The following is a 19,624-nucleotide window of genomic DNA, read 5'->3' as shown; positions in this document are numbered from 1 at the left end:
CTTTACACACAAAGTACACACCATTTTTTATTCCACAGCTTTATTTGAATAACACAATGGCTGTATTCAAAATGTGCAAAATGTGCATACACACAACAAAAAGGTCAAACTGTGCAAAAATCCGGTTGCAGAGAGTTACTCGGTGGTTGACGCTAAACGTGTTCCTCCTGCCAGGGGACGAAGCCAGCAGGGGACACAAAGTAGTCACTCAGAAGGTTTCTTTGCTTCTCTGCTGTAACTGTCGGGTCACACGGCTGTCTGTTCTCCACCGGCTGTAAATTCCCCGTGCCGTGATTCCTCCAGGCTCCATCGACAATCACGTGATCGGTGGTCTCCCAGTCGGCGAAGCCTGGAGGTGCGTAGGCCTCAGATCTGCGCTCGCACAGGAAATTGTGAATGCACAGGGAGGCCAGGGTTATTTTCACCACCTTCTCTGGCTCCAAGCAGATGGTGGACCTGAGGACCCTCAGCCTGTTCACGAGAATCCCAAAGGCATTTTCTGCCACTCTCCGTGCCCTCGTCAGCCGGATATTCAGGACCCGGTGAGAGTGGTCCACCTCCTGTGCAGGGTACGGCTTCATGAGGTCATTCCGTAGAGGGTGCGTGTCATCACCGACGAACATGTACGGCATCAGCACGTGTGAGTTGGGCAAAGGCTCAGGTGGAGGAAAGTTGAGCGATCCCCGGTCCATCGTTTTACGCAGGTCCGAGTGTTCAAACGGTCCAGTGTCTGACTCTCTGCTTTGCGTAGCCACTCTTGCATAGATGAATTTGTAGTTGGCGTCCACAGCCGCCATTAAAACCAACGACAAGCTGCCCTTGTAGTTGTGGTAGAGGCTGCTATTTCTTCCTGGAGGTTGAATGTGGATATGTTTGCAATCCAGCGCCCCAAGGCAATGTGGAAAGTGCCATTTCAAATCGAAGTCCTGGGCTATCGTCCGCCATTCTGCCGCTGTTGAAGGTGTCTAGTGATGGAAGGAAAGAACAGTTGCATTATTGATAGACATAAAATGAAATTGTATTTGTGGATGCTACATTTGTTATTGTTGAAACAGCAATTCTACTTATCATGATGCAAATTCTGGAGATCCACTGATGTTTTCAAAATGGAAATCAGGGATTATTTTTTTCATTTTGGATATATGAATGTAAAACTAGGGCTAATAACACTTGGTGTGTAGATGTAAGATTTTCAAAGTAAGATTTCAAGTCCACGGTTGCATTGTGGGAAATCTGGACAGTCCATTTTGCCAGAGGTGCTTACCTTCAGGAAGTCTTTCTTCATGACCCGGTGCAGAGCAGCACAGGTCTCCATGATGATCTGTGAAACCGTGCTGGTTCCAATCCTGTACTGCAACCGGAGAGACTTGAAGGTTTCTCCTACGTGAGAAATGAAATAATTACACAGTGCACAGAAACAGACACTGAACAGCAACAGAGTGTCACAGTGACCGTCCTCTTTTAGAACGGCTTCCTCTTCTCTAATTAAATTTCTGAAAGAGAATTGTGCAAATCCCTGCAAGTCAGAACCAGGCCAACGAGCCACGAGATGGGCCGTGACCATGAAAAGACACATTTATTTTAAGAGTGAGAGACCAACATTTCCCATCAACCATTGCAAATGTCCCTTTCCATTGTAAACGACCTGAATTGAACCTTGTTGTGATTTTCACTCTTTTCTTTGTCTAATATTGAACGAACGGATTGTAGCCAACATAATAATTGCGGTGGAGGAAAACATATCCATGGTAACAACAAGCTGCACCAATGACAGCCGTCAATATTACACCCGAGGATTGTGGGTTTATATCATACAGACTTCTACAGGAGCAGATGACATTGTTATACAATCTCCTGGCTTGTGCTAAATCCACATTGGATGGTTGCATATTGTGGCTGATAACCAAAATCTCTATTCAGCTAATTATTGGGATTTTTACTTCCAGATCCACTATTGGTGACAATCTGCGACAAAATGTTTGCCACCGAGAGGCTGAGGGGGGGAAACTTAACTGCTCCACGTGCTGGTTGGTCAATGAATCAGAAAAGGGGAGGTCCAAAATGTGTCTGGTGCTGTCACTGAGTGAAGACTGGTGGTTCAGCCTCTGATACTTTACTTAGATACTGAAACTGATCAAAACTGGAAAAGCCGTCCTATCACATATCATATCTCTGTCAGCAGCATCACTTCATTAGTTCCCAAGCAGAAGATAAAATAGATCTAATCACATTATCATTTTATTTATTTTCTTGTGAATGGTCTCACCTGTGATTTTTTCTGTTTGTGCACATCTATGTATATTTATATTTTTGCATTAAAAAATGTGAACACGTGACACCCTTTGTGCTTCCGTCAACAAAACCACGTGGCCTAATTAGCATAAGTAAACAAAGCTGCAACAATAACACAGAGTGCACGTGACTCCTCCAGCCACACGGTTATAGTGACCAACTGTAACCTGGCTGCGGCTCACCTGTCACCAGGAAGCGCAGCGTCAGGGAGAGTCGCTCTCTGGGGGAGATGGCCAGTCTCATCTTGGTGTTCTGTTTGGTTATGAGAGGTTCCACCATCGCCAGCAACAGATCAAACTCCTCTGCGGTCATGCGCAGCAGCTTCCTGAAGCCAGTCTGCTCCTGGGTCTGTTCACAGGGGAGACACAACAACAGATCAGGAGATGGGGAGAGTGTGTGTGTGTGTGTGTGTGTGTGTGTGTGTGATCACTGACCTCCAGCTCCCTCTGCAGAAGAGACAGTCCGGGCTGCACACGTCCACCACTCCACTCCTTCACCCAAACCCGTTTCTTCTTCTTTTCACGTCTTCCCTCCGAAGAGATCATCGCGCAAACGACCAGCAGCGCTTGTTTCTGCCGGACGTCCATAGTGGGAGCAGCAGTTCATCAGCGAGTCGTGTCTCGCGTCATTTCCTGTTTCACTTCTCGCGCGGTATCGCGTGACAGAGCGTGGTTTGGAGATCAGTTCTGTATATATTTGAGAGTATATATTTTTTTACATGTTTAGAATATGTAGAATTACTTCACGGCATTTAAACACAGATAAGAAAGAAAGATTTAAAAAGTGTAAAAAATATGTGCATACAATAAAAAACATGGCATCATTCAATCAGAAAAATAACAAGTACAAAGTAGTTGCCAAAGAGGAACAGAATACAACAGCAACAGAGGGAGAGAATAATTATGATTATGATCACTAGAATAATAATGATAGTGATAATGATACAAGGGGGGGGGGGGGGGGGGGGGGGGGTCATCTTTATTTCAGTTTCCTGTGTTAATTGGAAAACCTTATAAAATGTCAAACAATCTTTGTGCTTTTATTCCTTTAAACTAACTCTAAGGATTTCAAATAGGACTTAAATTCAGTTAAGAAGACGATACACTTTGGGGATGATTTGTGAATGAGAATTTTTTGCCAGAGATAGAATCACATTATTTATTTATTTTTCTAAATCCTTCTGCTCTCTGTCATGAAACTCAGCACATCCCATTCAACGAGCTTCGGAAGCCGGAAGCAGCGCTCATCATGATTTGTCCAAACATGGAGCACCTAGTCTCTGTGCTGCAAACAACTGTCTGATGGTCTTAAGATATGCTCCATCCATTGAAATGTTCAAAACCAGGTTGAAAACCTACATACCATCATCTCATTTTATTCTATTTTTATTTTACTAATTTCTCTCTACTTTCTTTGTATTATTTTTCTCCTTTTACGTAAATTAAATAAAATATATATTTTATATATTTTGCCTATTTTAATGTCTTTACCTCGTTTATTCTACTCTTTTATAATATATTATATTTTGCTGGTAAATTGTTCTAAACTCGGCTTTCTGATTTTAAATCCATTTGTTTTATCTCTGTTGTTTGTTTTAAATGTCCCTGTACAACACCTCCTTCATAAATAAACTGCACTGCCTTGCAGGACCTATATGTTTTTTTTAAATACACAGAATATATGTTTAAACAGTTTAATGAATATATGGTTTTTGATTTTCCTTTTGGTGTCTTACACTTTGGAGTATTGGGCCATCAACTGCTATAGAGTAACGAAATCAAAAAGGGTTTTTAAAGATAAATGTATCTTGATTATCACGGTAGTAACTTTTACTGTTACAAGTGTAACTATTACAATTAGTATTGGTATCAGTGGGATAGATTAAATACACATGGTGGTCTGTTTCCTGTTCCCTCTGGAGAGAGTTCAGTGCGTGTGGGCACAGCTGTCACTCATTAGGAGCGTCACCTCCACACCTCATTCTAATGAGCACACTGTGACTCACTAAAGAATACAAGAAAAATGTAAGAAATAACTTGTAAGATACAGAATCAACATCATCTTCAGATGGATTTAGTGGATTGATAATGTTTTAAAATATTTTTCAGGAACTCCTTCCAGTTTTCCTCCATGTGTTTGATCCTGGTGACGCAGGTCATATCGTTTGGTGAGTATAAAGTTCTTTGTCGCACCGAGGTGATTGTTGAAATCAAAGTTTGTCACATAGACTTATAGAGACATTCTTTGTGTGCACTTTCTTCCAGGACACACGGATGATACACAATTTTCTATTTGTTGGATGAGTAAGAACGAGGCTCTGGAAAGGTACACACTGTTTTTAATGTTGTGCTTTTATGTGTGAAAGCTCATGCCTGACTGAGTGCGTTTGAAATAGAGCCCCACGCCAAACCTCGTTCAGAAAAACACAGTTTATTGTTTCTCTGTTAAGCAGCAAACTTGTAGCAATGGTAAAATGCTCCTGCTGACTTATTATACTGCCCTCTTGAATTCGGCATTCATTTCAATTTATTTTATATATGTTCGATGATATTGAAATCAGGGCTGTGGACAGAACCATAATGATAATTTTAATTGTATAACACCTTTCAACCTTACAAAGAGGACAAATACAAAAAATCAATGCAAATCAATACAATGTCATGAAAATCAAAGACCTCAAACGATATGATACAAAATCTTAAGGCAATGACGGCAGATACAATTGTTTCATCTAAAAGTAAAGGTGAAACATTTTTACAAAAGAAACATAATGAAAGGTTCAGGGTGTAGTGTTTAGGGACATCTAGTGGTGAAGTTGCATGTTGCAGCTGAACACCCCTCAACTCACCCTCCCCTTGCAAACCTGAAAGAGAACATGTGGTAGCCTTCAGTTGTCCTAAAAACTCAAAAGGTGTTTAGTTTGTCCAGTTTGGGCTACTGTTAAAAACATGGCGGTCTCTGTGGAGAGGACCTGCTCCAGATGTAATTATACAAATAATAATCAAGTGTGTGTTCATGTCATAAGCATGGTAGCATTAAACAGGCAATAATGTGCCAGTGCTATATTATCTTTTTATTCCTTCAGACACAATGGAAACCTCTGGCTGAATAGGACGACCCTGAAGTCCATAAGGAGGGGGGGTAGAGTAAACTCCCTGACGGTGCACCCAGCTGTAGAAAACAAGCTCACCCTGAAGTATGGAGGCACCATTCACGCATGGACTTTAACTATCTCTCCTAGTAAGCATGCAAGCTTTAATATGATTTGAGATTTATACTGACTAAGTGTATATTGTACTATAATATATTAAATGAAGTTCTATCATTTTAAGGTATAAGGCTCAACAAAATCAAAGGTCTGCCCAGACCCCTGAGGCAACCAACAAATGCCACTGAGGTACTTTCAACACAACATTCATCAAACTACAGTTTTATATGGATATTTGGTCTTTCTTTGATTTAATACTCATAATGTTACACATTCATCTTACTGTGTGTTTTAACTCCTTTCCCTTCTGCAGAGCTTCCTGGACTCGATGAGTCCCACTGACGTGTTTGCATGTGAAAACGGAACAGTGTTCTTCTACCAGGGTGAAGACTTCTTTCTCGCTGCTGGTGAGATTATTTGGTCGTTTGTGTTTAGTGTGTGGGTCTCTAAGTTGTTTCGGGTTAATGTTGTGTTCGCTGTATATTGATCAGGTCTGAGGGTTGAACCACTTCTTTTGGGAAGAGTTTAGCATTTTGGGAAACAAGGGAATTCTGTTGGATGAGATGATCAATTGGTGTGTATTATTTGAATTTAAGGGGACTGTTGAACCTTGGCGGAGTTTCCTTCTAGTTATCATCATCCACGTCTTAGTCATGCAACTACATGTGTTTATTATTGATGGTATAATATGGTTTTTAATTATTGTCGGTGCCTCCTCTAACACTTTTTATGACTGACCTGCTGTTTTCTCTGGTCCTAGGCCACACTCTGCGTCTCCCTGTCAAGATTGAGTCCAGGAGCTCCTCTATGCTGCTGCTCTCCTGGTTGGAGAACAGTCTACATACCAACGACAGCCACACTGTGACCCTGTACCGCACTGATCCCACCTCCTATGCCATAATCGGCATGGACTCTACTCGACTGGACCACTACCAGCTCATAGCTCTGGACTCCTGCAGCCCCTATGTGGCCTGTGTGGAGATTGCAGGCTCTGCCTCCTTCACCTGCCTCTCTGCTCTCACTGGTACGTACTGGTGCTGATTTAGAGGAGGGTTAGGAGTAAACACCTTCACAGTCTCTTCTTGTTTTTCTACCAGACCCAGACATTCCCAAAGACTTTGAGGTGATGTCATGGAACAGCAGCAGCATATCGTTGACGTGGGACTGTCCCGAGAACCTCAAGTACTCTCTCTTCCTCCTGACCACCTTCTACCTAAACGGCACCGACCACGTCACAGAGGAGGAGCGCCTCTGGTTAAAGGAGGACGGCTTTGCGTTCACCCTGTCCGGCCTGCAGCCCTGCAGCAGGGTCAGGTTTGGCCTACAGACCGTTTGCCAGTTAGGGGTGAAGTCCCATTACAGCGAGATGATCCTGAATGATGGAAACTCTGGTGAGTCCTGCACAGAGGTAATGGACTGACTAAATGAGCTATCGCTGGATAGAGATAACAATGGTCTCCTGTTGATGTTGAGCTCCCATTGTTTCTTTCTGTTTCTGTTTTATGAATTAGCTCTGATGAGAAAGGACGTGGAGAAAGTGAACAAAAAAATACAAACCACCTTTTATCAATTGACTCTATGAATATTAAGATTCCTTCACAATCTTCACACTGTAGAGCTGAACAGATGTTCTCTGCTCCTCAGTCTACTCCAACATCTGGGCCTTGAGTCAGTCTTCGTTTGGCCCCGACAACTACACCCTGAGCTGGGAGGTGACGAACGCCTCGTTCATCTCCAGGTTCAGAGTTTACAACGATGAGGCGCTGCACGGCACCACACTCGAGACCAACTACACTGTCGGGGGGCTGTTGTCATGCCAACAGTACGAGGCCAAGGTGGAGGCGCTGTGTGGAGAAGCTGTGCTCATGAGCACCAAGACGGTCACTGCACACACAGGTAACGTAGAAAGGAGTCATTTAATTGGATAATACTAAAAAAAATGTAAATTAGAAACATTCAAGCATTTAAGAAAAAGGACAGTTCTGAAAGACTCTTTGCCGAGTTATATTCTGTTCCCTCATAAATACATTTCCACATTGGTATATGTGGAGCAACCAGAGACTAAGTGGTTCCTTATAGTCTAACCATAGTGCAGTGTGAGGAAAGTATAGCTATCGTTATGTGCATGATCTTCAGTATCCAGCAGTTGAGCTTCTGGTTAGAGGTAATGAAGAACGATACCTCTTATTGGTGCAGCAAAGTATGTCAGTATTTCAGCAGCTCCCTACAATCCAGCCAATGATTTGTGTTCATACAATTTATAATTCAGCAACCACAGCATATATTTATTAATGTTTGTAATGGATTGGCATCTCAGACAGTGGGTTAAATAAGTTTTTACATTTTTGTTGCTCAATGAGTTGGAAAAAGTAAAAGGAGCTAAATAAGATTTTTTTGATGTGTTTAATCCGGTTATCAGAACAGCTTATTGTTGACATTTAGGTAAGAGCAAGGTCACTGATGCACCATGTGATGTATTGGTGATAAAGCTCATCTCACATTTCAATAAATTTAATCCTCTGTTGCTTTGGGCCTACATTGTAATGTTTTTAGATTTTCTATGTGTACAGCACAATATATAAAAAAGTATCTTTTAAACTGTGTATCCAGGACCTCATGGTGTGTCTGAGCTCTCGTTCCGCTCTAACGACTCCACCGCCGTGTGGACGCCCGGCACCTCCCAACAGTCGGCTGTGGCCTTCCTGTACGAGCTGTCTTTGGAGAACGGCACCGCCATCCAGAGCAGCCGAGTGGCCGACGCCGAGCTGCGCCTCCCCAGGCTGGACGAGGGGAAGACCTACGTCCTGGAAGTGTGGGAGGAATGTGACGGAGAGTGGGAGTCCGAACATTCTCAGCTGTGTTTCCAGGGAGCCAATTCCTCTCTAGGGTTCCTTCTGAGGTCCGCTGGAGCTGCTGGACCTGGTCAGGACCTAGGTCAGTCTGAGGCACCTTCCAACAGGACGTCTGTAGTTGTGTGGTATTGTTATTTTGACTCACTAGTTCCATTCATCTTGTCATCAAGATAATCCACTGAACACTACAAGTGATAAACACGTTTTCAAGAAAGTTACAAAAGAAAAAAAACATTTATCTTTCTGAAATCTAGTTCCACATCTGATCATGATATACATAATCTTTCACAATAAACCTAACTTCTCTTATTTCCTGTTACTGTAGAGCTGGAGTTCGACTTTTACAGCTTGGGTCTCGTGATGGTGGTTCCCTGGTCCCTGCCTGAGGATCTCGAGGATGAGGCCTCAGAGCCAAGAGAGAAAATGAAGAAGATCTTCAAAGATAAGGTGTCACACACTGCAGACTCCGTTTTCATCCTAATCGTTTGCACTAATCATAGTTTATATCCAGAGGAGAGTTTTGGCGTCATAGCAACAATGAGAACTCCTATCTCATTCAGAAGTCTGAGATTTACACCAAACCAATGTATATGAAATGACAACTCTGGAAAGTGAAGCCCCCTGGTGGCTAGCTGTAGTATACAACATAGAACTCCTGTGTTGGCGCTATTTGTGGCTTTCTGTTTTTCTGTTTTGTTTAAAGAATACAACTAGTTGAATTTTAACTTTTAGAACTTTTCAGTTAGTTGTTGGTTGAAGACAGTGGACCCCAGGTGATTTTACATATGGGTCGGTGGGCATAGGCAGAAATGTGACGCCTGTGCAAAAAAAAAACAATCACATTAGCTTACTTCTTACCTTTTTGCATGTTTGTGTCTTCAGCTGCTGGAGCTGTTGAAAGATTTCGACCATCCGGTGCGTGTGGAGCTGGCCACTGTTGAACCTGCAGAGGATCCAGACAAAACAGAGATTCTGTTCATGTCCTTTGACGCTTCTCAAACGGACGAGGACGTGCCCCTTCCTGTGGACGACCAGCTGGATCACATTCGCGCTCTGAATGCGACCAACATCACAGTCAGAGATGGGGTCATTCACTGGGACGGTGGGTGATGATGGTGAAAACCAGTGCACTCTGGTTAAATGGCACTGTCAGTCCCGCATTTCCATTAATACATCTCGTCAATTCATAATCCTCTGATTTGCTTTGGCTTTTTTTTTTGTCAGGTCAAGATCTGTGTTCCGCCTCCAAACACAAAGTGTGTCCCCGCAATTCTCTGTGCATCAACACTCTGGGCTCATTCACCTGTGTGTGCAAACATGGATTCTATGATGTGAGGGCTGTCAGCAAACCTTGGGTGGCTTCAAAACCAATCTGCAATGGTATAGTTGCACCTTTTTGGAAGCTAACTACATTTACATGGCCACCAATACTCTGATATTAACCAGATTAAGACACAGAAGCAGTTGTAGGCATTTCTTTTCTTTTTAAATGTCTTTTTATAATCCGTTTTCTTTTGTCTTAGAATAAGTCTCTTTTAGAATAGGTTTCTGTATTCGGTGCTTTATTTATTTTCATTTATTTGTGCATTGTCTGTTTGGTACCGACCTGAGCAAAGTGAATTTCACTGCCTATCTATATCCATCTAAAGGCAATAGTCTGAATAAGGTAAAGATCCTATTGGAGTTTTCACAGCATTTGGCAACATCAACATGTGACTGTTACCAACTGCTTGATGATGCAGAACCTGTTTGTGAACAAGATGGAAAAATCTAAAGAAGATTTAGCTTTTTGGAAAGAAAACACTAAGAATGGTAAAAAACGGTACTCGGGTATTAAACTGTTACAGGTTGGGGTCTTAAAACAGTATCAAGTAATCATGTGAGTCTTAATTAGACCATGATCTGTTCATTAAAACTGGAATATGAATGGAATATTCTATTAGGAACTCATATAAACACAATCAATAATGTCTTATTCTGAATAAGGTCACTAATTGGAATATGTGTCCATGTAAACAAATTCCAATTGATCTATAACTGGGAGCAGGGAGACTGATTGGTTTGTGAAGTAAAAGTACAAACATGGCCGTCTCCAAACCAGAATATCATCCTAATAGAGCTGTTTATAGAGGTTTTGGTAACTCAAGAATCTACTCTCTTGAATCCGGAATGTATTCTCTCACACTGAAATGAATTGACAGGCATGCAGTATATTGGCCACTAGAGGAATTGCTAGTTATGGTGCTTCAACATTTAGTTATAACTGTTGTTACTCTGTTTAAACCACAATAATGGAATCAGTATTGGTGTCTACAGTGACTGTGTCCCTGCCCTCCCTCTGCTCCCCTTGTCTTCACACAGAAAATGGCCTTTTCAGCCACTGTCTGGACAAACTCATGTCTGGTGGAATAGCGAAACCCTACCTGACCTCTTACATCGGAGGAAAGGTCGACGTGAGGCTGAACGACGGGCGCTGCTCTGTGGACGAGAGCGAGATGTTCTATTACTTTCGCACCTCACGGAAATCGTCTCAATGTGGAACAGAGAGGCGGGTGAGTGACTGTGCTCAGCTGAAGGTTCTGAATGGTCAGCTTGTGTGACGGACAGATTCTGTACAAGGATGTGAGGGCAGATGAAGTACTCTTAACTGTATGTATGTTTAGAGAATATGAACAGAAGATATACATATCTATTATCTTAGCTTTATCTTATACCGGAGTGGGAATTAAAGGTGATACATAAACAACAGCAAAGATAAAGTTAGACATTTCATCAATTCAAACCTTTTTTTTTTCACAATCCAAAAAGCAGGGATTGAATCAACATTGATTTGTGACCAACTGGAGATAAACTATTAAGTCTTCTGGTCTGTTGTTGGGAAAAATTCCAATTCATGATAATATAATTAACACGATTCTTTCGATACTTAAACCAGTGACTCTCAGTACGAATATTAAGACCTGATCCAGGGTCGTACCCCCAGTGTCATGTGATATGTAGTGACGTTTTTTTGTATTTAATTTGTGCAAATTAGTTAATTAACAAGACTAGAGGAGAGGATCTTACAAACAGTGGTGGGGAGAGAGGGCTGATCAGCCTGAATGCAAATTTGAGCCGTGATCGAAGGGTAAAGAACACTGTGATTCTGTTGGGTCCAGGTGAACAAAACCCACATCGAATACCAAAACACTTTGATGGTGACCTTGACCAAAGAGGAGAAGATTAGCCGGCGGGACCTAAAGGTTGTCTGGAGGTGTGTCTATCCTCGACATTATATTCGCAACGCACAAGTCGGCGTGGATATGGAGTGGTGAGTCATATTACATATTCCAGCGTTTCAACACTATCATTTCCCTAAACACATCAGAATCTTTGTTTGAACAGTAGCATATAAGAACTCCTTTTACTTTTTTTTAACCATCCCCCAAACTCTTCCCTTCTCTTGTCGTAGGCTCTCCTCTCACTCCCTCGTGGAGTTCAACTCGTCACTGCAGCTGTATCTGACCATGACCCTGTTCACTACTGAGTCATACACAAACCGCTACACGGCTATTATATCCCTGGAGCCTGAGGACGTACTGTTCTTCCAGGTGGCTCTGCAGACCAACAACACGTTCGCTTCGGATGTGCTGCTGCAGGTGGAGTCGTGCTGGGCCACCGAGAGCACCGACCCACAGGACGCTGTCCAGGGTTTTCTGCTGCAGGATGGGTATTTTTTTTAAATGTGACTGGCTCAAGACCAGTTTATCAGTTTCTCTGCCTCCACAGCATCATATCCTACCTGCTTTAGTTGCTTTGAGTGACAGTGACGATGAGTTTCCTCCCCTTTGCTCCAGCTGTCCCGTTGACAACACGCTCTACTGGCTCTCCGTTAACGGCCGGGAACAGAGGAGCAGATTTTCTGTGCAGATGTTCACCATGCCCAAAGGGTTGCACATCTATATTCACTGCCTGGCAAACATATGTGCTCACGATCAAGACTGTACAAAGGTAAACTGACAGCTTGTCACGGTTGAATATACTTTACAATTACAAGTCCATACCTGTCATTATAATCACTCCTATTATCTAGATTCTTTGCACAGCGTGATCAAGTCTCACTGCTCCTCCTCCTCCAGATCTGGTCTCAACAATCTGATTTGTATTTCAAACACAATGTCTGCTGGGTGCATTTTTTCATCCAGACGGCTTGTTCCACCTTTAAACCAGGAACAGCGGTAGTCCTGGAGCCACAGACACGGTTGTGTTACACATCACATCTGTGATTCTAAAAGGCCGACATGAGATCTAAAATAACACACGGTGGTCACCATATGCAGGCTTGTTTGGTTCAGTGTAAACAAGGACAAGTAGAGTGATCAGTCCAATCCAGTTTCCCTAAATTTCACATGTTTTGTTGTCGCTGTAGAATTGCAGCAGCCAGCCGCGCAGCAAGAGGTCCGTGATCCAGATGAACAGGAAGGGGAAACCTGCCGCTGTAGTGTCTGCAGGACCTCTGCTGGTCAACAATAGAGCGATGTCAGGAGACCGTTCGTCTCACTGTGAGTTTGTCTTACTGCATCACAATCTGTCGTATCTACAGTGAGTGGGTGTTCACTGCAGGACGGTTCGATCAGAGGTTCATTCACTTTTCTGGAGCTGATGTTTACTTAATGGGGTGAATGTGCTCACACTTTGCACATTTCAGGTTAAGGACAACATTTCCCGATGTAGTTTGTCAAAGGTTTTTGTTTCTATTTTGAATGTTTGATTTTCAATTGTATTATTTAAATGAGCCAATATTGTATCCTGATAAAAACAGATCTGTTATACAGTCTGGTTTGAACTTAATGTTAAATTAACAGACGTAAATGCATTATATGTACACTCTAAATACAGATTTGTTGAAAGTAATTGTCTCCATCTGTTTTGCAGGGATGGAGCACATGAAGATGATCTTCATTGTGGGCGGATTAATGGGCTTTTTGGGCATCGCCATGCTCTCAGTGATTGCAATCAAGGCCATCATGACTTATTATAAACCGCTTCAGCAGCAATAAAATACTTTCAACATCTTCAGTAAGAGTCGTGTTTACTTATGACTGTTCACCACAAAACAATGAAAACAATTGAGTTATTGTGAATTCTTTTTCTTTTTTTACTTATTTCACACAATATTTCTCCGAATTCAGCTCCAGTAGAGGGATACAGTCGTAGCATTCCTCATAAAACAGTAAAAGTTAACAAAAGGAGATTTGCAGGCTTAGAACAACATGAATAATGAAAAATAAATGTTTTCATGATCATCAATCGCAAGCAAAAATGTATAAATAGTGTTGGAGTATTCCTTAGTGATCGTGTTGCAAGACTATGAAGTTACAGTGATACACTTCTGGTCAAATGTTTTATAACATCTCTATTTTCCTCTATGTTTTGGAAATTAAAGCATTGAATAAATACATTAAAAAATTAATCTATTCTTAAATCCTAAATAAAACAAGCTAAATTTCTTATTCAGCAGAGGAACACACTCATAGCGATCTGTCCACAGTGGAAATGAAACACGGTTTGGAAACTTTGCTTTGACAGTGTAGCATAGGTTTTTATAAATGTGTTTCACTTGTAAGACACTTTCATCTTCTTTCCACCTATAGTCAAGTTTATTTAAGAAGCACATTTTAAACAACAAACACCATAAAAAACAGTAAAGTAAAATATAATGGCATGAGAAGTTTATAAAATTAAACAACTAAGTTCAGTCAAATTTAAGGGAATTTAAAACCAGAGCGGAAAGATTCAAAAGAAAAATCTGTCGGGTATCTGGGTTGTTATCATAGACTGTTATATTGGAGCTTATGTCAAGTACATTGAAGGTGACCTTTAAAGTCTTTTATGTGTTACTACACATGCTCCATTGTGTTTCTCTTTTAAAACAAGTAAACATCTGGTTAAATGAAATATTCAGCTAAAGAACAGCATGTTAGACGTGCTCACTCACACAAACTTCCATGTTTGGCTGCAAGGTGGCGCTGTGGTAATCTGATTACAAAACTTCAGAGAGCAACGTAGCGCGAAGAAGAGAACCTTGTGCGTCACTTCCACTTTCACTCAACAATGGCGTCCTCCACGACGGGAGACGGCGTGAGTGAAACACAAACTGGGAAAAAGGCTAAAAAGACTAAAAGCGAAGGTGAGTTTGATGCTGTGGAGTTAGAAACTGTCTCCTGACGCCAGGCTGTCGACTCTGTGTGAAACATGGCGGAATGGGTCTGCTCATCCCTGTGTTTAGATGTCGGGTTGTGAGACACGAGACTGGAGCTAACAAGTGTGAGCGGAGCTGGGTTGTAAACATCTGTTGTTTCATGAAACTCTCCAAAAGAAAACTAACAGAAACAAACTGTTTATACTCTTGAAATCGTTTAGCTGTAATGTTAGTGATCTTGGATCATATTAAAAAAAAAACTGCGTTATCGCCTCTGTAAACTAGGACATGTGTCCTGTACTCTTTGCTTCTGAGCATCGAACTCAGGCAGTTTATCGTTGCCTCGCTGTGTTCAGAGCTGGTTAACATACAGGGTGTTTATATTTATCCTACTTGTCTGTGGCTCTGTGATAAGTTAATAAATGTGGCTGCCACAGTCCTCAGCTGTCTCTGTGAACATCCATCCTTTAAGTTCACTGTTGAGAATGTATCATAGGTGTTTGAATTCCTAAGATTTCATTTTTTATGTTTTAATGTAGTGCCAGAGTTGTTAGAAACTATTTGCTTGTAAATCGTTAATGACACTTAAGAGTCTTAAGATACTTGTGCATTTTTTTTGGTGAATAAATAAGTGATTTTGTAGTGAAAACAATATGTACATGCACACACGTGATAATAAACACAATTTTCTATAAAAATAGAAAAAAATGTAGTTAAAGTGATAATGCATGTTTCAAATATTCAAATTCTTGATTTCTGATATCTGTATTTGATTCTGTCCATTTCTTTAAAGCTGTTCACGTTTGACTTCCAGTTGTCGCTTTAAGGCAGAGTAGCTTCAATACTAAGTATCCAGTGTAGGCATCTTTCCATTTGTAATTGGAGTTCTGGTATTTTTATACCTAAAATAAAAAATTTTGGTTGATGTCCTGGTTTTATTTGGATTTATATTAAGTTTTTAGTAATGGGAAGAAAGACAAAATATGTGCTTTATTGATTGATGTCATTATTATGGAGGAGTCTGTGTTTGAGTGACATGGAGTAAAAAAATCTTGTTGTGACTTACCTTGGTTCTGATGTCTGTGTCATGCAGTGGATGAAACTGAACTCCTCACTGTTCCCGATGGATGGAAAGAGTCGCCGTTCACCAAAGATGACAATCCCCGTGGTCTCCTGGAGGAGAGCAGCTTCGCCACCCTCTTCCCCAAATACAGAGAAGCCTACCTGAGAGAGTGCTGGCCGCTTGTGGAGAAGGCTTTAGGAGAGACTGTAAGTTTCCTCTTGGAACACAATGCACTGAAAACAGACCAACACTCCCTGTTGTACCGGAATAAATATGTCTGCAGGCAATAGGAATTTGTTTTCATTGGTCGCTTACATAGATCCATAAATTAAGTCAGACACTGATAACTTATTCCTTCTTAATCAATTCCATCTGTATTTTGTACTTAATAGATTATTAAACCATGTCATCTCTTGATTGTGTGGATGATTTTATTAATTGATGGATTCTTTTGACATTAAATGCATATTGTGGTTGTTGCAGTTTGGGTCACGTGAGGTGGAGGACATGGACAAATGTTTAGAAGTCATTCATTAATGTGTCATTCCAGCTGAAATATTAAAAGTAAATCTGAATAAATACATGTAATCTTTCCTTCCTCGTCAGACTAAGTTGTAGGTCTTTACTATGTAGTTCAACTATTGCTTCTTGACTTCAAGCTGTTTTAATCCTGTGTGATGTTGATTTATGTTTCTCTCAGTACATAAAAGTGTCTCTGGACCTGATTGAAGGCAGCATGACAGTTAAAACCACTAAGAAAACGTTTGACCCATACGCCATCTTAAGAGCCAGAGACCTCATCAAGCTGCTGGCCAGGAGTGTCCCGTTTGAACAGGTGATGATCACTATGCTCGCACACATGATATGTCGGGTTGTGGTCTACTGATTACTGGTGCAGTATTTTACATTTTGTTTTCTGAAGCTCACACTCCTTTACTTTGACAAACACTCACAGCAGTAACAGCTGCTGTGGTGTCTGATTATTACGTTGCTCTGTTACCCCTTCATGTTGTTGTTTTTACTTCCAGGCTGTTCGGATATTACAGGATGACGTGGCCTGTGACATCATCAAAGTCGGAACCCTGGTTAGGAACAGAGAGCGGTTTGTGAAGCGAAGACAGCGGCTGATCGGTCCCAAGGGTTCCACCCTAAAAGTGAGGACCATACCATTCTTATTGGTTATATCTTCAGATATGACCTATGAGCAGGTATCCTAAAATAATAGAGAAGGCTGAAGTGCTTAAAACCGGCCCAGTAAAGTGTTTGCTCCAATACTGCAGTAAATATAAAAGAAGATGCATCATTTATTAAGAAATATTCAAAATTCAAGTCAAAATACTAAGCTATTTGTTCTGGGTTCTTTCACTTTACTTTTTCTCTGGTGCATTTCATTGTAAATCTCTCTAGGGGGCAGCATTTCCTCTAATAAGCCACAGTATCTGACTCTTATTGGAACAATTAATCAATGCTGTTAACTTTGCTCTCCTGTTTCTTCCCTCCAGGCATTAGAGCTGTTAACCACCTGCTATGTGATGGTGCAGGGCAACACGGTGTCGGCCCTGGGGCCTTACAACGGACTGAAGGAGGTAAGAACCCACCTCTGACTCCTGATTGGAGTCCATCTACTTATCTATTGAACCTACCACTTATTAGATATTTAACCTTAATATTGAAATCAGAATAGCACATTACTCAAAGAAATAAGGACGTAGAAGCGTTTTTAAAAAAGTTTTCTCCTTTGTTCAGGTTCGCAAAGTGGTGATGGACACCATGAAGAACATCCACCCCATCTACAACATCAAGGTACGTTCAGGCTGCTGAAGGAAACGCAGCTGCTTAGAGGTGTTCTGCCACAGCAGCAGTACTGCTCCGACTTGCACAGGCTGCCTTCATGCCCAATGAAGATATTTTCCATCCTTGTTCTTGATGTCGTGATTGAAATAAATCTCTCTGGGTTTGTAAGCCAAGGCTGGCTCGACCTGGAGCTGAGGGCATGTAAGAGGCACCTGTGTACTTCTGTAGTGACAGCCAGTGTTGATAAAACTGCAAACAAGACATAAAGTGTGACAGTGCATCACCAGCAAAGTGTCCCATTTTGTCATCCACTCACTCCTCGTCCCCTCTTTCCTTATTGGTTTGTTTGGCATCATCAGACGCTCATGATCAAGCGGGAGCTGTCCAAAGACCCTGACCTGCGGGTTCAGAGCTGGGAGCGCTTTCTGCCCACGTTCCGCCACAAGCACCTGTCCAAGCGCAAGCAGCCCAAGAAGAAGAGCGTGAAGAAGGAGTACACACCGTTCCCTCCGCCGCAGCCAGACAGCCAGGTCAGCACACGCTTGAAACTACATTTCTCTAAAACTACCTCAGCATTGTGTAAGGAAGAATGGTTGGCTTGTTTTTATCAAGTAGCATATCACATAGACTCATATTTGTACTGTGCTAAAAACCACCACCACAGGTATTATATAAGTCAAGATGACCAAAATCTGAAGATGGAATTCATTGTAAACTATTAATAGAAGGAGCTGAAGGAAAAATCCTGTAATTATTCAAACATGTGTTAACGTTTGTTTCATCTTTGTAGGTTGACAAAGAGCTCGCCACAGGAGAGTTCTTCCTGCGTGAGAGCGTGAAAAAGAGGAAGAAGATGGAGGAAATTAAGGTGAGTCAACCCGGAGTGTCTGTTCACACGACTGAGACGACAGCAACAAAGTCCAGCCGTCCTCGAGCTGGGGTTTTACAGGCTTAAAACTCAATCAGCTCTGAATGGAGGCCCAGCCCACAAGTATTATCAGGGCTTCAGAGTATCAAGGGGGAGAAAAAGAAAAGTTGCCAGAGAGCAGGTTAGCTTCACAGAGGACATTACCATGGTAACCGAGTCAGACTTTAAGGGATCTCAGGCAACTTTTTAAGATTTCACAAAAGCCAGTTTCTCTAATGCACCTCAGCCGGTCACCTTGTTTCTTTCATTGAAGCTAGTTTAGCATGATCTAATTATATGTTGCATTTTAAACCTGTGAAAGAGGCTCGCCCTGACCCGCTGAAGAAATAATGACTGTCATTGTTCCTCTTTCTCAGGTCAAACAAGCAGAGGCGCTGACCAAGAAGCAGGAAGAGCGGAACAAAGCTTTCATTCCTCCGAAAGAGAAGCCTTTAATGAAGAAGACCACGAAAGGTAGAACCGCAGAAACAAGCCTTTATCTGAATACAAAACGTGCCTGAAACTGATAGTATGACTAACCCACGTTCTGACTGTGTCACAGCTCCTACAGACGGTAAGCTGGACATCAATGCCATCAAGGAGAAAGTACGAAAGGCCAAAACCAAGAAGCTGGGAGCTCCGCCAGTGAACCCAGCTCCCCCTCCCACAGACAAGAAGAAGAAGAAGAGCAAATCGAAAAAAAGCAGAGGCTAATCCCAGGCTGACCGCTCCACTGTCGTTACATATGTGATGTGATACGTGTTGGACGGAGTAAGGACTCACACAGAGAGGATGGAGCGTCAGACAAGCTGTGTGTGCTTCCATCTAAACAAACAAACTGTCACAGATGTTTTATTGAACTATGTTGTGATGAATCTCTTGTTTATTCCTGTATATTCTCTCTCTGAAGACCAAGTGTTTGACACTCCTGTCTCCCTCACCTGTTGTCGTCTATTGATCACAATTGCCCAGATTTTGTTAGGTCAGGTCAGTATTTAAATATGGAAAAATATATTTTTCTCTTTAATAAAGACTGGTTTTAATTATGCCTCCAGGCTGCAGACAGCCAGTGGCCAGAGACATGAGAGACAGCCTAGTGAACGTATTATCACAGTGATGACTTGAGGGAATTTCCTCAAATTTGGTTCAAATGTTCACTTGGACTCAAGGATGACCTGATACGATTTTGGTGGTCAAAGGTCAAGGTCTCGCTGTTCTTGTGAGCGTGATGAATCCGGAACAGCCATTGGGGAATTGCATCACATCTGGCACCAACATTCTTATATGAATCTGGAAATAAATGATGTGGGAAACTGAACCGGTTGGA

The 19,624-nt window shown here is 41.8% G+C and overlaps 3 protein-coding genes across 5 annotated transcripts; 2 read left to right on the top strand and 1 right to left on the bottom strand.

The window, feature by feature from the left end:
• Positions 1 to 7: 7 nt before the first annotated feature.
• Positions 8 to 4,060, bottom strand: LOC117757225. 2 transcript variants are annotated; one of them, XM_034578133.1, is made up of 5 exons: positions 2,727 to 4,060; positions 2,475 to 2,640; positions 1,265 to 1,380; positions 259 to 965; positions 8 to 225 (listed from the first exon to the last, which is right to left on the bottom strand). In XM_034578133.1, the coding sequence occupies exons 1-5, from the start codon at positions 2,877 to 2,879 to the stop codon at positions 153 to 155; spliced, it is 1,215 nt and encodes a 404-aa protein (XP_034434024.1). In that variant the 5' UTR covers positions 2,880 to 4,060; the 3' UTR covers positions 8 to 152. The 2 variants fall into 2 exon arrangements, with proteins under 2 accessions (XP_034434024.1, XP_034434023.1); XM_034578132.1 differs by having other exon boundaries at positions 8 to 965.
• On the top strand, positions 508 to 13,405 carry LOC117757224. 2 transcript variants are annotated; one of them, XM_034578130.1, is made up of 19 exons: positions 508 to 599; positions 4,401 to 4,459; positions 4,557 to 4,617; positions 5,378 to 5,532; positions 5,625 to 5,689; positions 5,814 to 5,907; positions 6,261 to 6,524; positions 6,598 to 6,891; positions 7,145 to 7,396; positions 8,111 to 8,434; positions 8,678 to 8,799; positions 9,235 to 9,454; positions 9,577 to 9,732; positions 10,714 to 10,904; positions 11,511 to 11,662; positions 11,804 to 12,061; positions 12,189 to 12,342; positions 12,761 to 12,893; positions 13,267 to 13,405. In XM_034578130.1, the coding sequence occupies exons 1-19, from the start codon at positions 580 to 582 to the stop codon at positions 13,389 to 13,391; spliced, it is 3,099 nt and encodes a 1,032-aa protein (XP_034434021.1). In that variant the 5' UTR covers positions 508 to 579; the 3' UTR covers positions 13,392 to 13,405. The 2 variants fall into 2 exon arrangements, with proteins under 2 accessions (XP_034434021.1, XP_034434022.1); XM_034578131.1 differs by lacking the exon at positions 508 to 599 and adding an exon at positions 4,145 to 4,316.
• A 1,007-nt stretch (positions 13,406 to 14,412) lies between these two features.
• Positions 14,413 to 19,615, top strand: krr1 (KRR1 small subunit processome component homolog). Its single transcript, XM_034578721.1, has 10 exons — positions 14,413 to 14,521; positions 15,627 to 15,802; positions 16,297 to 16,431; positions 16,625 to 16,750; positions 17,099 to 17,182; positions 17,343 to 17,399; positions 17,750 to 17,920; positions 18,181 to 18,258; positions 18,675 to 18,771; positions 18,860 to 19,615. Exons 1-10 carry the CDS (start codon positions 14,446 to 14,448, stop codon positions 19,009 to 19,011), a joined length of 1,152 nt encoding a protein of 383 aa, XP_034434612.1. The 5' UTR covers positions 14,413 to 14,445; the 3' UTR covers positions 19,012 to 19,615.
• Positions 19,616 to 19,624: the final 9 nt, after the last annotated feature.

The sequence above is a fragment of the Hippoglossus hippoglossus genome, chromosome 23, assembly GCF_009819705.1.
Source record: "Hippoglossus hippoglossus isolate fHipHip1 chromosome 23, fHipHip1.pri, whole genome shotgun sequence".
Taxonomy (NCBI): Eukaryota; Metazoa; Chordata; class Actinopteri; order Pleuronectiformes; family Pleuronectidae; genus Hippoglossus; species Hippoglossus hippoglossus.
Note: the sequence above shows the minus strand (reverse complement) of the source record. Positions and strands in the feature narration are given on the sequence as shown.

Excerpts from the sequence above, each read along its gene's own strand:
- LOC117757224 (XM_034578130.1), top strand. The coding sequence starts at position 580 with ATGAGGTCATTCCGTAGAGG. Across the intron at positions 11,663-11,803 it reads GTCGGCGTGGATATGGAGTG|GCTCTCCTCTCACTCCCTCG; the intron begins GTGAGTCATATT and ends CTCTTGTCGTAG. Across the intron at positions 12,894-13,266 it reads AGGAGACCGTTCGTCTCACT|GGATGGAGCACATGAAGATG; the intron begins GTGAGTTTGTCT and ends TCTGTTTTGCAG.
- LOC117757225 (XM_034578132.1), bottom strand. The coding sequence starts at position 2,879 with ATGGACGTCCGGCAGAAACAAGCGCTGCTGGTCGTTTGCGCGATGATC. Across the intron at positions 2,641-2,726 it reads TTCTGCAGAGGGAGCTGGAG|ACCCAGGAGCAGACTGGCTT; the intron begins GTCAGTGATCAC and ends CCCTGTGAACAG. Across the intron at positions 1,381-2,474 it reads GCTGCGCTTCCTGGTGACAG|GAGAAACCTTCAAGTCTCTC; the intron begins GTGAGCCGCAGC and ends TTTCTCACGTAG.
- krr1 (XM_034578721.1), top strand. The coding sequence starts at position 14,446 with ATGGCGTCCTCCACGACGGGAGACGGCGTGAGTGAAACACAAACTGGG. Across the intron at positions 14,522-15,626 it reads TAAAAAGACTAAAAGCGAAG|TGGATGAAACTGAACTCCTC; the intron begins GTGAGTTTGATG and ends TGTGTCATGCAG. Across the intron at positions 18,259-18,674 it reads AGAAGATGGAGGAAATTAAG|GTCAAACAAGCAGAGGCGCT; the intron begins GTGAGTCAACCC and ends CCTCTTTCTCAG.